At 45.8% G+C, this 17,449-nt stretch overlaps 1 protein-coding gene across 9 annotated transcripts in view; it reads left to right on the top strand.

The window, feature by feature from the left end:
- Positions 1 to 17,449, top strand: part of LOC147101147 (acyl-CoA-binding domain-containing protein 4-like) — a 274,772-nt gene that overhangs the window by 116,247 nt on the left and 141,076 nt on the right. For all 9 annotated transcript variants that reach the window (XM_085966359.1, XM_085966353.1, XM_085966360.1 and 6 more), the window contains one exon: positions 106 to 156. In XM_085966359.1, coding sequence (XP_085822485.1) covers positions 106 to 156 — 51 coding nt within the window. The remainder of the gene's footprint in view (positions 1 to 105; positions 157 to 17,449) is intronic.

A 17,449-nucleotide genomic window follows, 5' to 3' on the forward strand; every position in this document is an offset into this window, starting at 1 on the left:
ACATTCTGTTGAATGCTCACTTCTCGCTTAGGTAGTAATAGAAGCTCACTGAGGTATGAGATCAGTGTGTACGGTTAATATATATTTTTACTTTTTTTATTACAGATGAAAACAGCTGGCTTACAGCCTCCATGCTTGAAAACGTCTGGTCATAAGGTGAAAAACCTCTAACATTATGAAAGCATTTTTATTTAATAATCTCTTGCCTCATTGCATATCTTTTTATCCTCATGGGCGATGCAACATTGCTTATTTTGCACCACAATTACACTGAGGGAAAGGCGTAGCAGTAAACAATTTAACCATGTTCTCTTCCTCATTACGTGCTCTCCCCATACTGCAGTAGTAAGAACAGGTTGCCAATTGTAGTGGATGTAGTCCCCTGTCAAGGTTCAAGCTTTTTCCTACCATTATTAGCTGTGCTCACAACAGTCCAAGTCTCCTATGAACTGAAATCTGTGCCCTTGTGCGTCACATGGAACTAATAAATTATCCCTTAGCTATGGTATAGTGCAGTGGAGATCACAGGGGATTTCCAAAATGCCCTTATGTCTTCACCAAAAAAAACAGTAAATATCACACTGTCAGAACAATGCATTCAGGCTAAGCCGCTAGTCTCATTTATTTACAAGTAAGGTAATATGCAGGAAACAGTAAGACATAGCAAGAAATGAAAAAGCAAGACTTCAAGTAAGAGAATTGGAACCAATCCACAAATAGCTAAAAATATATTTTTCTGGAATATATTTCTTACACTGTACATTACACAGTAAAGTTTTTCAATAAGCCTGCAAATCTTTCATTGACCTTGAATGATGTGATGCCATATGCAGTGATGCAATGCCTATACATGAGTCCAGCAGCTAATACTGATGCGTCTCTTTCATGCTTAGGGTCCACAGACACAAAATGAGCACAGGAGACCATTCAGGCCATTGTATCTGTGCTGGCTTTTTTTTTTTAGAGCAACCCAAAACTAATCCCATGGCTCTGCTCTCTCCCCATATCCCTGTCTCTTCCTCTGCTGTAAATGTTTATCTACGCTTTTTTAAAAGATGCAGTATCTCTGTCTTCCCCCTGATAAAGCATTCCGTGGTCTTAACAATTCCGAATAAAGACGTTTCTCAACTTCTCTCTTCACTCTTACTGATGATTTTAAATTGATGACTCCTTGTCGCTGACTCCACTACCAGTTGAAACAGCCTTTCCCTACTCACCCTATCAAAACCCTTCCTAACTGTACAAACCACAATTTTAAATCTCCTCTTAGCCTTCTCTGCTTCAGTGAAAATAGTCCCGGTATATCAAGTCTCTCGTCATAACTATAGCTCCCATCCCTGACATTATCATGGTAAATCTCTGCTGTACACTCTGTATGACTTTAATGTCCTTTCTATGGTGAGGGGTCCAAAACTACAATCACTACTTTACCTGTGGACTATCATTTGGTTTATATATATTGATCATTACCTCTTTACTCTTCTACTATATGTTCCTGTTTATGAAACCTAAAATGTTAGTGGCTTTTTTATGACTTTACCTACACTCACACTTTTAGGAATATTTGAATCTCTTGGCCTCTTTGTTCCTCTATACTCTTCAGCATCTGCTCATTGAATATCTACTCCCATTCCTTTTTTTCTCCCAAAATGTATTACCTCAGACTTATCCACATGATATTGGATCTGCCACTTGTGTCCATTCCAACCTGTCTATGTCCTCCTGAAGTTTATTTTTACAGTCTTCCTTGCGGTTTGTCAAACCCCCATTTTTGTGTCATCAGTAAATGTTGATAACATGTTCCTTATTCTCAAGTCCAATCATCATCTATATATGCCAAAAGAAAAACAGAACCCAACACTGACACCTGGGGAACACCACTTCCAATCCACTGACTCCTGGGGAACACCACTTCCAATCCACTGACACCCGGGGAACACCACTTCCAATCCACTGACACCCGGGGAACACCACTTCCAATCCACTGACACCCGGGGAACACCACTTCCAATCCACTGACTCCTGGGGAACACCACTTCCAATCCACTGACACCTGGGGAACACCACTTCCAATCCACTGACACCCGGGGAACACCACTTCCAATCCACTGACACCTGGGGAACACCACTTCCAATCCACTGACACCCGGGGAACACCACTTCCAATCCACTGACACCTGGGGAACACCACTTCCAATCCACTGACACCTGGGGAACACCACTTCCAATCCACTGACACCCGGGGAACACCACTTCCAATCCACTGACACCTGGGGAACACCACTTCCAATCCACTGACTCCTGGGGAACACCACTTCCAATCCACTGACACCCAGGGAACACCACTTCCAATCCACTGACTCCTGGGGAACACCACTTCCAATCCACTGACACCCGGGGAACACCACTTCCAATCCACTGACTCCTGGGGAACACCACTTCCAATCCACTGACTCCTGGGGAACACCACTTCAATCCACTGACACCTGGGGAACACCACTTCCAATCCACTGACACCCGGGGAACACCACTTCCAATCCACTGACACCTGGGGAACACCACTTCCAATCCACTGACACCTGGGGAACACCACTTCAATCCACTGACACCTGGGGAACACCACTTCCAATCCACTGACACCCGGGGAACACCACTTCAATCCACTGACTCCTGGGGAACACCACTTCCAATCCACTGACACCCGGGAAACACCACTTCCAATCCACTGACACCTGGGGAACACCACTTCAATCCACTGACTCCTGGGGAACACCACTTCCAATCCACTGACACCCGGGGAACACCACTTCCAATCCACTGACTCCTGGGGAACACCACTTCCAATCCACTGACACCCGGGGAACACCACTTCAATCCACTGACTCCTGGGGAACACCACTTCCAATCCACTGACACCTGGGGAACACCACTTCCAATCCACTGACACCCGGGGAACACCACTTCCAATCCACTGACTCCTGGGGAACACCACTTCCAATCCACTGACACCCGGGGAACACCACTTCCAATCCACTGACACCCGGGGAACACCACTTCCAATCCACTGACACCCGGGGAACACCACTTCCAATCCACTGACACCTGGGGAACACCACTTCCAATCCACTGACTCCTGGGGAACACCACTTCCAATCCACTGACACCCGGGGAACACCACTTCCAATCCACTGACACCCGGGGAACACCACTTCCAATCCACTGACTCCTGGGGAACACCACTTCCAATCCACTGACACCCGGGGAACACCACTTCCAATCCACTGACTCCTGGGGAACACCACTTCCAATCCACTGACACCCGGGGAACACCACTTCCAATCCACTGACTCCTGGGGAACACCACTTCCAATCCACTGACACCCGGGGAACACCACTTCCAATCCACTGACACCCGGGGAACACCACTTCCAATCCACTGACACCCGGGGAACACCACCTCCAATCCACTGACTCCTGGGGAACACCACTTCCAATCCACTGACACCTGGGGAACACCACTTCCAATCCACTGACTCCTGGGGAACACCACTTCAATCCACTGACTCCTGGGGAACACCACTTCCAATCCACTGACTCCTGGGGAACACCACTTCCAATCCACTGACTCCCGGGGAACACCACTTCCAATCCATAACACCTGGGGAACACCACTTCCAATCCATAACACCTGGGGAACACCACTTCCAATCCATAACACCTGGGGAACACCACTTCCAATCCATAACACCTGGGGAACACCACTTCCAATCCATAACACCTGGGGAACACCACTTCCAATCCATAACACCTGGGGAACACCACTTCCAATCCACTGACACCTGGGGAACACCACTTCCAATCCATAATACCTGGGGAGCACCACTTCCAATCCATAACACCTGGGGAATGTATTGATTTCTTTGTGGGTTCAATGACGAGACATTTATGAAAGAGAATGTCTTTTAATCTAAAGCTTGTTCAACTCAGTTAAACAGCATTACAGGAGACACCATGCTAGAAATCCATCTAAAGCGAAACTAAAACTAAACTGCTTGTCTCTGTCACATGCCCTCTGCTGGTCAGGCATAAGTAATCAATCAGGCAACTATGCTGGTAAGGCATCATAATCAAACAGGCAAATACCATCACTATTTGCTGATATCATTACATCTCCCTTAAAACAAAAGTATTTTACTTTTAACTAACAACATGTTTTCTTTGTATTAATCTGCATTTTAATTGTAACACTTAATGAACTTACATTATCATTATCAAGGTTTTTTAACCTTGCTTTGTGTGTTCACATGAAATATGTAAATACACTAGAACTTGAAGAAAGAATAAGATAACATTACTTCCTTCTATAACAATAGTCCTTAAATTTGCTCAATGAGTCTCTCAGGAGGCTTCACGCGTCTTGAGGATTTTCTGATTGATTGTCCTTGAATCTGAGTTGTTGCCTCAGATGATGTGTTCTCAGCTGTGTGATCAGGTTGTTCAACAGTATCAGTCTTTTGACCTGCTGTGTGATCAGGTTGTTCAACAGTATCAGCCTTTTGACTTGCTGTGGCTGGTCCCATGAGAAGATCTCGACGATTTCTTCGCGGAACAGCACCCTCATCTGTCTGAATGGTGTATGATCTTGGTTGAACTTCACTCAGGACAGTTCCCTTCTGAGTCCATATGTTTGTTTTGTCTTTGAACCTTACTTGGTCACCAGTGTGGAGTTCAGGTAGGTTTTGTGTTCCTCTATCATAGTAGTACTTTTGCTTTTCTTTCTGTTGTTCTTTGAACTTCCTCACTTTCTCCCTGTGGTGTATGTAACCTGTTCCACCTTAAGAGAACTTAAGCCTGTTCCACCTTAAGAGATGTACTACTTTCTCTGGCTGCTGTATACGTAATACCGGTGGTGACCACACCGGTATATAAGCACTGTGTAGTAATATTGTATTCAGTATAGTCCCTACCTCCAACCAGTAAAGACCTGTTGAATTTACTCTTGTAGTCTGTGTAGTAATTATCACTATAACACACAGACTTAACAGTGGCGACGAGTCCGATCCTTACCCTGCAGCAGTTATTTCCACGGCGGCTTCGTCCACAGACAGGACGTCGAAGAGAGGTTTCCACCCTCATCACCCTACTGGAAGACACGTCGAGCGGCAGGCATCGAGAAACCGGAGTGCAGAAGACATCCTGACCTCGAAGCCTCCATCAGCGACTGTCAGCTTTCTTCTTTCTACCTCGGTGGTGGGTAAGCCGGGCAGCGACGCGACAGAAAGTCAACCGCGTTGGCTGTACAGACGGGGCTGGGAAGACGGAGGAATAAGGGCGGTGAGATCGATCGCGACCGGAGATAAGGGCCGGGCCGCTTTCGAGCAAGAGGCGCAGCGCGGGGACATCGATCGCGACCGGAGATAAGGGCCGCATTCGGGCTAAAAGGCACAGCGTCTGGGGAAACTGAAGGCGCGAGAGCCGCGGTGAAGCGGAGACAGCGTCGGGGGATGGTTGAAGACCGCCAAGCGCGGGAAAACCGCCATTTTGTGGGCGGAGGACGACGACAAGAGCGGGAAGCCGCCATCTTGGATAACATAAAAATACAATAAATTGCAACGATGCCTAAACATGGGAACATTAATACCTTTGATAGTGACATCGAAGATTGGGCCATGTATGTAGAACGCATACAAAATTATTGTAAGGCAAATAAAATTCCTGATGCAGATAAAGCACTAACATTATTAAATTTAATGGGTGCAAAGACATACGGGCAATTGAAACACCTGTTATCACCAGATGAACCGGCGGATAAGACGTTCGATGAGATTGTTACTGTCCTGAAAAATCATCTAAACCCCACGCTGCTGATGCTAGCGGAACGATTTAAATTTTACGACAGAAGGCAGCTGCAGAATGAAAGCAATGCTGAATATTTGATGGAATTACGTAAGCTAGCAAAATATTATCAGTTTGGAACGGGACTGACAGAGGCACTACGAGATAAATTTGTGTGTGGTTTATTTAAACAGGATACACAAAAGCGACTGCTCGAGGAGAATGAGCTGACGCTTGAGAAGGCGGTCACTATGGCAGCAGCACACGAAGCCGCAGCGAGAGGCACGGCAGTAATGCAGCTACGGTCACCGGAACTCGGTACAAACAAATTGGGTTTGAGTTCTGTCAAATGTTATCGTTGTGGAAAGACAACGCACGATCAGAACCAGTGTTGGTTTAAAAACCAAGAATGCAGAACGTGTGGCAGGCTTGGCCACATAGCTAAAGTATGCCGGTCAGGAAAGAAGACCAGCAACAAAAAGTCACCGCAAGGAAAATACGCAAAGGTACACAAGGTGACAAAGAACAGTTTGACCGAACAGAAGTCAGATTCAGACGCTAGCAGTAATGAACTGGATAGCTTAAGAGTACACAATGTTGGTAAGGATGCAGATCTCCAGACAATTTGGGTCACTCTTCAGATAGCAGGAGTCCAAGTAAAAATGGAATTGGACACCGGATCGGCATTGACGGTCATGAATAAGAAAGATTACAGAAGGTTATTCCAACATATTCCCCTACAGGATACGGAGATTATATTGAAAACATACACTGGGCAAAGAGTGTACCCCATCGGAAAAATAGAGGTAGAAGTGGTCCACAAGGGCGAAGAAAGCCAAGTAATGGACTTATATGTGCTACCTGAAGGAGGTCCACCTCTACTAGGACGGGAGTGGATTAGGAAAATGAATATGGACTGGCACTCCTTGAAGGCACTAACGGTAGATTCTGGGGAAACAGATGTCAAACCTAAACGATTGTCCAGAATATTGGATGATGCTAAAGAGGTGTTCCAGCAGGGACTGGGAACACTGAGAGGAATTACGGCAAACATCAAGATTGATGAACATGCACAACCAAAATTTTTTAAAGCCAGACCGGTACCCTGTGCAATACAACCTACTGTTGAAGCGGAACTGGAAGCACTAGAACGTTCAGGTGTACTGTCTAAGGTAGATTGGAGTGAGTGGGCTACGCCCATTGGTCCCGTTATGAAACGTCCTGCGAGCAACAAGCCAGGAGATCCAGGGAAGGTTCGCATCTGTGGAGATTTCAAAATCACCGTTAATCCGGTGCTTCACACGGTGCAGTATCCGCTTCCACGGATTGAGGATATTTTCGCTTCATTGTCTGGCGGGAAACACTTCACCAAGATAGACCTGGCGCAGGCATACTTGCAGATGGAGGTTGAGGAAGAGTCACGCCAATACCTCACGATCAACACGCATCGAGGGTTGTACCGGTACAATAGGCTGGTTTTTGGAGTGGCATCGGCTCCAGCAATTTGGCAGAGGGCCATGGAGCAGGTATTACAGGGCATTCCAGGCACACAATGTTACCTGGACGATATTCTGATCACAGGTGATGAACAACATCTCGCAAACTTGGAACTGGTGCTCAACAGACTGAAAGAGTATGGACTTAGAGTAAATCGGCAGAAATGTGAGTTCTTCCAGAAGCGGATCTCGTACTGTGGCCATGTCATTGACCGGGAGGGGCTTCATAAGTCTCCTGACGAGATTGAGGCAGTTGTAAAGGCTCCCGCTCCGGAGAATGTCTCTCAGTTGAGGTCGTTTCTAGGATTAATTAACTATTACCATAAATTTCTGCCAAATCTATCCACGGTACTGCACCCGTTAAACGCTCTTTTACAGAAAGGGGTACCATGGGAATGGGGCGAAAACTGTAAGAAGGCATTTTGCAAAAGCAAAGAATTGATCACCTCAGAGGAAGTGTTGGCTCACTTCAACCCGACACTGCCTATTCGGTTGGCTTGTGATGCTTCTCCATATGGTATTGGGGCAGTACTCTCACACAAGTTGCCAAATGGCACGGAAAGGCCAGTCGCGTTTGCATCCAGATCATTGACCTCCGCTGAGCGCAACTATGTGCAGATCGATAGGGAGGCTCTTAGCCTTGTATGGGGAGTGAAGAAGTTTAATCATTACCTGCAGGGCCAAAAATTCACACTTCTGACAGACCATCAACCGTTGGTATCCATTTTTAACCCTAAGAAGGGTGTTTCGGTGATGACAGCGCAGCGTCTCCAGAGATGGTCTCTTTTCCTAGGGGCACATCAATATCAAATAGAATTCAAAGGTACGAAACAGCATGGCAATGCTGATGGGCTGTCACGCCTGCCACTACCTGAAGAAGACGACACGACGAAAGTTGACCCTGTTGAGTTATTTCATTCGACCATCATTGAGTGTTTACCAGTCACCAATGCAAGTATTGAAAGAGAAACCAGGAACGACCCGACACTGTCCAGAGTCTATGAGGTGACAGTGAAAGGATGGCCAACACGGGGTGATCCTCTGTTACCGGCATTTTCGGCAAGGCGAGACCAGCTGTCCGTCTGCCATGGTACCTTGATGTACGGGACAAGAGTGATTATTCCTCCCAAGTTAAGGGAAAGAGTTTTAAACGAACTGCATGAAGGTCATCTGGGGGGAGTTAAAATGAAAAGTCTTGCTAGGGCTTATGTATGGTGGCCGGGTATTGACCAACAGATTGAGGAGTTAACGAAAAGCTGCGCTGGGTGCCAAAAAGTGCAAAATGCACCTCCGATAGCACCGCTACACCCATGGGAATGGCCTTCAGCCCCATGGCAACGCGTACACATTGACTTCGCTGGTCCATTCATGGACTCCATGTTCCTAATCGCGGTGGACGCACATTCCAAATGGCCAGAAGTCATCAAGATGAATACCACTACTTCAGAAAAGACAATTGCGGTGTTAAGAACAATATTTGCAAGGAACGGATTGCCAGAACAGATCTGTTCGGACAACGGACCACAGTTTGTATCGGAAGAATTCCGACAATTCTTAAAGAAGAATGGAGTAAAACATTATACCTCTGCCCCATATCATCCGGCGACAAACGGGTTGGCTGAAAGATTTGTCCAGACATTCAAAAAGGCAATTAAGGCCATGAACGATGATCAGATTCCGCTGCAACACAAGGTCGACAAGTTCCTGATGTCATATCGAAACGCCGATCATGCAGTGACTAACCAAAGTCCTGCCATGATGTTTTATAACAGGAGGTTGCGGTCCAAGTTGGACTTGTTAAAACCAAATGTGCGGAGGGAAGTGGAAAACAAACAGTTTCGGCATATTAACAACAAGACCACTCGAACTTTCGACGTAGGACAACCAGTGTTGGCAAGGGGCTATGGAAACGAAAAATGGCAGTCCGGAACAATTCGGGCCAGACAAGGACCTCTGATGTACACAGTAGATATTGGTCATAATGTGATAAGGCGTCATGCGGATCAACTGGTAGAGTCGAGAGCAAGGGTCGAACCCATGGTTGTGACAGAGACAACTGTGGAAGACGTTAATGAACCTGGAGCATCTACCTCGGCAGGGAATGTACTTGATGATGATGACACCCAATACATTGGAAACCAAATAGAGGAGGCACCTCAACAACAAGAATCAGAGACTACTGAGAGGCGTTATCCAAGCCGCATCAGAAAGCCTCCTGAGAGACTGAACCTTTGAACTGTTATACCTGAAGTTATATATGTTATTATGTTATGTTAAATGGGGATATGACTGTTAAGCTAAAAAGGGAGGATTGTGGTGTATGTAACCTGTTCCACCTTAAGAGAACTTAAGCCTGTTCCACCTTAAGAGATGTACTACTTTCTCTGGCTGCTGTATACGTAATACCGGTGGTGACCACACCGGTATATAAGCACTGTGTAGTAATATTGTATTCAGTATAGTCCCTACCTCCAACCAGTAAAGACCTGTTGAATTTACTCTTGTAGTCTGTGTAGTAATTATCACTATAACACACAGACTTAACACTCCCCCTCTTTTGTTTTCAGGAGGTTCTCCGGGATGGGTAGGTTTGACCTTAGCCAACGTCCCATAAGGAGTTGGGCTGGTGACATACCACACTCGAGCGGCGTTGTGCGGTATACAAGCATGCTTTGGTAGAAGTCAGTTCCACTGTCTTTTGCCTTGTACATCAGTCTTTTCACCGTCTGGACCGATTTTTCCACTAGTCCATTGGACTGTGGATAGTGAGGACTTGACGTTGTGTGGACAAAGTCCCACTCTTTGGCAAAGTGTCGGAAACTTGCATTGTAAAACTGGGGTCCGTTGTCTGTGAAGACCTCGCTTGCCACGCCATGTCTGGAGAATATGGGTTTCATACATCTTATCACAGCATCTGCAGTGGTAGTGTACAGTCTACAAACCTCTTGATACAGGGAGTAATAGTCTGTGACTACAAGATAGTCCTTCCCTTGACATACGAATAGGTCAGCGCCTACCTTCTGGTAAGGTCTGTCTGGCACTGGGTGTGGCTTTAGTGGCTCTACCGGATTGCTTGCTCGATATTTCAGGCATATTGTGCAGTTTGACACCTCATTTGTCACATCTTGGTTGATTCGTGGCCAGTACATCACCTCTCGTGCTCTTTTCTTACACTTTTCGATTCCCAGATGTCCTCCATGGATCCTTTTTAGCATCTCTTTTCTCAGACTCTTTGGGATAACTATTTTACTTCCTTTGTAGATGATGTCTTCGACCACTGATAGTTCCGCCCTACAGTTCCAGTACTCTGCCATGTCAGGTGAGCAGTCTTGCTTCATGTTGGGCCATCCATCCAAGATGCTTTTCCTCAGTCGTCTCATTGTTTCATCTTTGTTTGTCTCAGTCTTTATGAGCTCCATTTTTGCATCTGCTATGGGCAGTGCACTTGTGATCATGTCCACGTAGGCGTTCACTTTTTCATCCATTTTGGTGTTTGCAGGCTCACTTGGGTCAACAGCTCTGGACAACATGTCTGCTGTATATATCAGCTTACCCGGTGTGTACGCAACATTCAGTGTATAGCGTTGCAGCCTGATCATCATTCTTTGTATTCTAAGCGGACAGCTATTTAGTGGCTTTTGGAACAATGCAATCAAGGGCTTATGGTCAGTCTCTACACTGATTGCTTGTCCTGCCACAAACTGGTGAAATCCTTCACAGGCGTATGTGATGCTGAGCAGCTCCTTTTCTATTTGAGCATATCGCGTCTCCGCGTCTGTCATTGAGCGCGATGCATATGCAATAGGTTGCCAGTAGTCATCTTTTTGCAGAAGAACGGTACCGAGCCCACTCTGTGATGCATCTGATGATATCTTGATGGGTCTCGCTGGGCCATAAAACCTCAGAACTGGTTCCTCTGTGAGCAGTTTCTTTAGATCGCTCCATGACTTCTCATGCTCATGATTCCATTCCCATTCTATGTTCTTTTCAGTTAGTCTTCTCAGTGGCGCCATCTTTTCTGAGAGGTTGGATATGAATTTACCCATGTAGTTGATCATTCCATTAAACCTCTGCACGTCCTTTTTGCATTGTGGCTTTGGCATATTCTCAATGGCGGACACCTTTCTGGGATCTGGTCTGATGCCCTCACTGCTAAGGATATCTCCCACGAATGTCAGTTCTGTTACCCCGAGCTGGCATTTCTCTCTATTCAGCTTCAGGTTTGTTTTCCTTGTTGCTTCCAGCACTTTTTTCAGTCTCTCGTCATGCTCAGTTTTCGTGGTTCCCCATACTATGATGTCATCCATTGATGTATCAACTCCCTCCAGGTGCTCATAGATCATATGGATAGTTTTGTGATACACTTCAGGAGCTGAGGCAATGCCAAATGGTAACCTTAGGAATCTGTATCTGCCAAATGGACTGTTGAACGTGCACAGTCTTGAACTTGCTTCGTCCAATTTCATCTGCCAAAATCCTGATGATGCATCTAACTTGCTGAAATACTTTGCATTTGCAAACTGTGACATGATTTCCTCATGTGTAGGAAGCTTGAAGTGCTCTCTCTTTATTGCTCTGTTTAGATCTCTTGGATCCAGGCAAATTCTGAGCTTTCCATTCTTTTTGTCCACAACGACGAGGGAACTCACCCACTCAGTTGGCTCATCTATCTTCTGAATCACGTTCAGGCTTTCCATCCTGTCCAACTCTGCCTTCAGTTGCTTTTGAAGAGCAAACGGAACTTTTCTGCATGGATGTATGACCGTTGGCATACTTTTATCTACTCTGATCGTGTGTTCTCCTGGAATGCAGCCTAGACCCTTAAATAGGTCGTTGTACTCTTTCATGAGTTCATCATAGACTGTCTCTCCTTCGCTTTCCACAATGAGGACTCTCTTTACCAGGTTCAGTCTCTCACAGGCTTTTAAACCTAGTATGGCTTGCACATCCTTTGGCACCACGATTAATGCTAGCGTGTGCTCTCTGTCCTTGTGTGCTACTTTGACAATGCATCTTCCTTTCACTGGTATGTCAGTACCTGAGTATCCTGTCACTTTCACTTTTATTCCATGTATCTTTGGTCTGGGTCTAATTTTCTTAAAATCAGTCTCTGATATCACATTAACTTGTGCTCCAGTATCCAATTTAAATAGAATATGTATGTCATTCACTTTTAGTGTCAACATCCAGTCTCTTTTTTCTTTTTTGTTTTCAGACACAACATCTATATTGAACTCCTCTATCTCGCTTTCATCTACTGTATGGACCTTGCTTTGTTGCGCTTGGTTCTTACAGCAACGGGCATAATGGTTGTTTTTGTTGCAACTATTGCACGTTTTACCATATGCTGGACACTTTTTTGGTGCATGCTGTGTACCGCATCGACAACATGACTTTCGATTGCCCCTTTCATTTTTGTTCGCTGGCCACGCCTCTTTTTTCACATTGGCGCTCTTTTTGTTAAACGGTTTGTGTCCGTTCTTTCTCACTGCATCCACGTTGCAGCTACTGTCACTGAACAGCTCCTTTGCCTGCGACTTCACAGTCTCTGTAGCCCTGCACAGTGCTATGGCTTTTCCCAGGTCTAGATCTTGCTCTCTTAGCAGTCTTTCCCTTAGACCATTATCTGGAATACCACACACCAGTCTGTCTTTTATCAGCGAGTCTGTCAGTCCCCCAAATTCACATGTTTTGCTTCGGTTTCTTAGTTCAGTCACATACTGATCAATAGTCTCACCCGTTTTCTGTACACATGTGAAAAATCTGTGCCTCTCAAACGTCACATTACGTTTAGGTATGCAGTAGGCCTCAAACTGTTCCATTATTTTATCTAGCTTCATTTTGTCTCCATCAGCAGCGAATGTGAAGTTATTATACACCTCCAGCGCTTCATCACCCACGACATGTAAGAACACTGACGCTTTCATTTTATCACTTTTCTCGTCAGCTCCGATTGCTGATAAATACAACTCCAAACGTTGTTTGAATCTCCTCCAATTTTCAGCCACATTACCTGTTAACTGAAGCTTCGCCGGTGGGTGTAAACCTTCCATTTTTTCACTTCGTTAGCTATTCTCCAATGGTAAGTAACGATGTTCTCTTTTGGCTTGCTAATATGTGGAGAGCTGATTTAACTTCAGATTTTTCCTCTTCATCTCTTTCAATCACTTCTGACACCATGTATTGATTTCTTTGTGGGTTCAATGACGAGACATTTATGAAAGAGAATGTCTTTTAATCTAAAGCTTGTTCAACTCAGTTAAACAGCATTACAGGAGACACCATGCTAGAAATCCATCTAAAGCGAAACTAAAACTAAACTGCTTGTCTCTGTCACATGCCCTCTGCTGGTCAGGCATAAGTAATCAATCAGGCAACTATGCTGGTAAGGCATCATAATCAAACAGGCAAATACCATCACTATTTGCTGATATCATTACAGGGAACACCACTTCCAATCCATAACACCTGGGGAACACCACTTCCAATCCACTGACACCTGGGGAACACCACTTCCAATCCACTGACACCTGGGGAACACCACTTCCAGTCCACTGACACCTGGGGAACACCACTTCCAATCCACTGACACCCAGGGAACACCACTTCCAGTCCACTGACACCTGGGGAACACCACTTCAATCCACTGACACCTGGGGAACACCACTTCCAATCCATAACACCTGGGGAACACCACTTCCAATCTATTGACACCTGGGGAACACCACTTCCAATCCACTGACACCTGGGGAACACCACTTCCAATCCACTGACACCTGGGGAACACCACTTCCAGTCCACTGACACCTGGGGAACACCACTTCCAATCCACTGACTCCTGGGGAACACCACTTCCAACCCATAACACCTGGGGAACACCACTTCCAACCCATAACACCTGGGGAACACCACTTCCAATCTATTGACACCTGGGGAACACCACTTCCAATCCACTGACACCTGGGGAACACCACTTCCAATCCACTGACACCTGGGGAACACCACTTCCAATCCACTGACACCTGGGGAACACCACTTCCAATCCATAACACCTGGGGAACACCACTTCCAATCCACTGACACCTGGGGAACACCACTTCCAATCTATTGACACCTGGGGAACACCACTTCCAATCCACTGACACCTGGGGAACACCACTTCCAGTCCACTGACACCTGGGGAACACCACTTCCAATCCACTGACACCTGGGGAACACCACTTCCAACCCATAACACCTGGGGAACACCACTTCCAACCCATAACACCTGGGGAACACCACTTCCAATCCACTGACACCCGGGGAACACCACTTCCAATCCATAACAGCTGGGGAACACCACTTCCAACCCATAACACCTGGGGAACACCACTTCCAATCTATTGACACCTGGGGAACACCACTTCCAATCTATTGACACCTGGGGAACACCACTTCCAATCCACTGACACCTGGGGAACACCACTTCCAATCCACTGACACCTGGGGAACACCACTTCCAATCTATTGACACCTGGGGAACACCACTTCCAATCCACTGACACCTGGGGAACACCACTTCCAATCCAGTGACACCTGGGGAACACCATTTCCAATCCACTGACACCTGGGGAACACCATTTCCAATCCACTGACACCTGGGGAACACCACTTCCAATCCACTGACACCTGGGGAACACCACTTCCAATCCACTGACACCTGGGGAACACCACTTCCAATCCACTGACACCTGGGGAACACCACTTCCAACCCATAACACCTGGGGAACACCACTTCCAACCCATAACACCTGGGGAACACCACTTCCAATCCACTGACACCCGGGGAACACCACTTCCAATCCACTGACACCTGGGGAACACCACTTCCAACCCATAACACCTGGGGAACACCACTTCCAACCCATAACACCTGGGGAACACCACTTCCAATCCACTGACACCCGGGGAACACCACTTCCAACCCATAACACCTGGGGAACACCACTTCCAATCTATTGACACCTGGGGAACACCACTTCCAATCCACTGACACCTGGGGAACACCACTTCCAATCTATTGACACCTGGGGAACACCACTTCCAATCCACTGACACCTGGGGAACACCATTTCCAATCCACTGACACCTGGGGAACACCACTTCCAATCCAGTGACACCTGGGGAACACCATTTCCAATCCACTGACACCTGGGGAACACCACTTCCAATCCACTGACACCTGGGGAGCACCACTTCCAATCCACTGACATAGAAACATAGAAGATAGGAGCAGGAGTAGGCCATTCGGCCCCTCGAGCCTGCTCCGCCATTCAATGCAATCATGGCTGATCATCCAAATTCAGTACCCGGTCTCTGCTTTCTCCCCATACCCCTTGATCCCAACTCCTTATTGAATATATTTAATGTATTGGCTTCTACTGCCTTCTGTGGTAGAGAATTCCATAGGTTCACCACTCTCTGGGTGAAGAAATTCCTCCTCATTTCTGTCCTAAATGGCCTACCCCTTATCCTTAGACTGTGACCCCTGGTTCTGGACTCCCCGACCATCGGGAACATCCTTCCTGCATCTAGTCTGTCCAGTCCTGTCAGAATTTTATAAGTTTCAATGAGATCCCCTCTCATTCTTTTAAACTCCAGCGAGTACAAGCCCAATCGACCTAATCTCTCCTAATACGTCATTCCTGCCATCCCAGGTATCAGCCTGGTGAATCTTCGCTGAACTCCTTCCATGGCAAGAACATCCTTCCTCACACCTGGGGAACACCACTTCCAATCCATAACACCTGGGGAACACCACTTCCAATCCATAACACCTGGGGAACACCACTTCCAATCCACTGACACCTGGGGAACACCATTTCCAATCCAAAACACCTGGGGAACACCACTTCCAATCCAAGGAATGCCCATTAACCCTAACCGTTTGATCCTGTTCATCAGCTAACTTTCTATCCATGCTATTATGTTTCTTCTTAAACCATATGTCTGAATTTTTGTAAGAAGTTTCTTGTGAGACACCTTATCAAATGCCTTCTTTAAATTCATATACACCACATCTACTACAGTGGGCCAGTAATTCCGGTCCCAACGCGTGAGTATGGATGGGGTACTCACGCATGGGCCCGTTGGAAGTGCTGGATTTCAGCACGCACAGCGCATGCGCGGGAAACCGGCATTTCCTCCAAGGGTTTCAGAGGTCCAACGCGTGCGTGCAGGACTCTGCGCGCACGCGTTGAACTTCCTTCTTTTTGACAGGTTTGCCCGTGTGCAAGGGCCTGAACTTTTTACACATATAAAAAGGAGGCGTAAGGAGTGGATTCTTGAAGGTAAGTGGTCTATTATTTAAAATTATTACATTTTTTCCACAGCTTCATTGTTTTTAAGGACTTTACAGTAAGGTAAGTTTATTTTTAGACCCGATTTCTTAAAAAATTATTTTTTTCAAAAGTGTTATTAATTGTTTAAAATAGTTTTTTAAAGTTATTTATAGTTTATTTAATTATTGGGATGTTTTTTAAAATTTTATTTAAAGTTAAACTAGTCATTATGTAACTGAACCAACCAGGGGGCAGGCAATCTTAGATCTGGTCCTGTGTAATGAAACAGGATTAATAAAAAATGTCCTAGTAAAGGATCCCCTTGGAATGAGTGACCATAATATGGTTGAATTCCAAATTCAGTTTGAGGGTGAGAGAGTTGGATCTCAAACCAGCATACTGAGCTTAAATAAAGGAGACTATGAAGGTATGAGAGTAGAATTGACTAAAGTGGACTGGGAAAACAGATTAAAGTGTAAGACGGTACAAGAGCAGTGGTCTACATTCAAGGAGATATTTCACATCTTTCAAGATAAATATATTCCACTGAGGAAAAAGGGGAGTAAAAGAAAAGACAGCCATCCGTGGCTTAGTAAAGTAATAAAGGATAGTATCCGACTGAAAACAAGGGCATATAAAGTAGCCAAATCTAGTGGGAGGATAGAAGATTGGGAAGCATTTAAAAGCCAGCAAACAATAACTAAAAGCTTAATTAAGAAAGGGAAGATAGATTATGAAAGTAAACTAGCAAAAAATATAAAAACAGATAGCAAGAGTTTCTACAGCTATATAAAAAGA

This window comes from Somniosus microcephalus, chromosome 24, assembly GCF_052327205.1.
Source record: "Somniosus microcephalus isolate GS21.2 chromosome 24, FLI_Smic_1.0, whole genome shotgun sequence".
In the NCBI taxonomy this organism is placed as follows: Eukaryota; Metazoa; Chordata; class Chondrichthyes; order Squaliformes; family Somniosidae; genus Somniosus; species Somniosus microcephalus.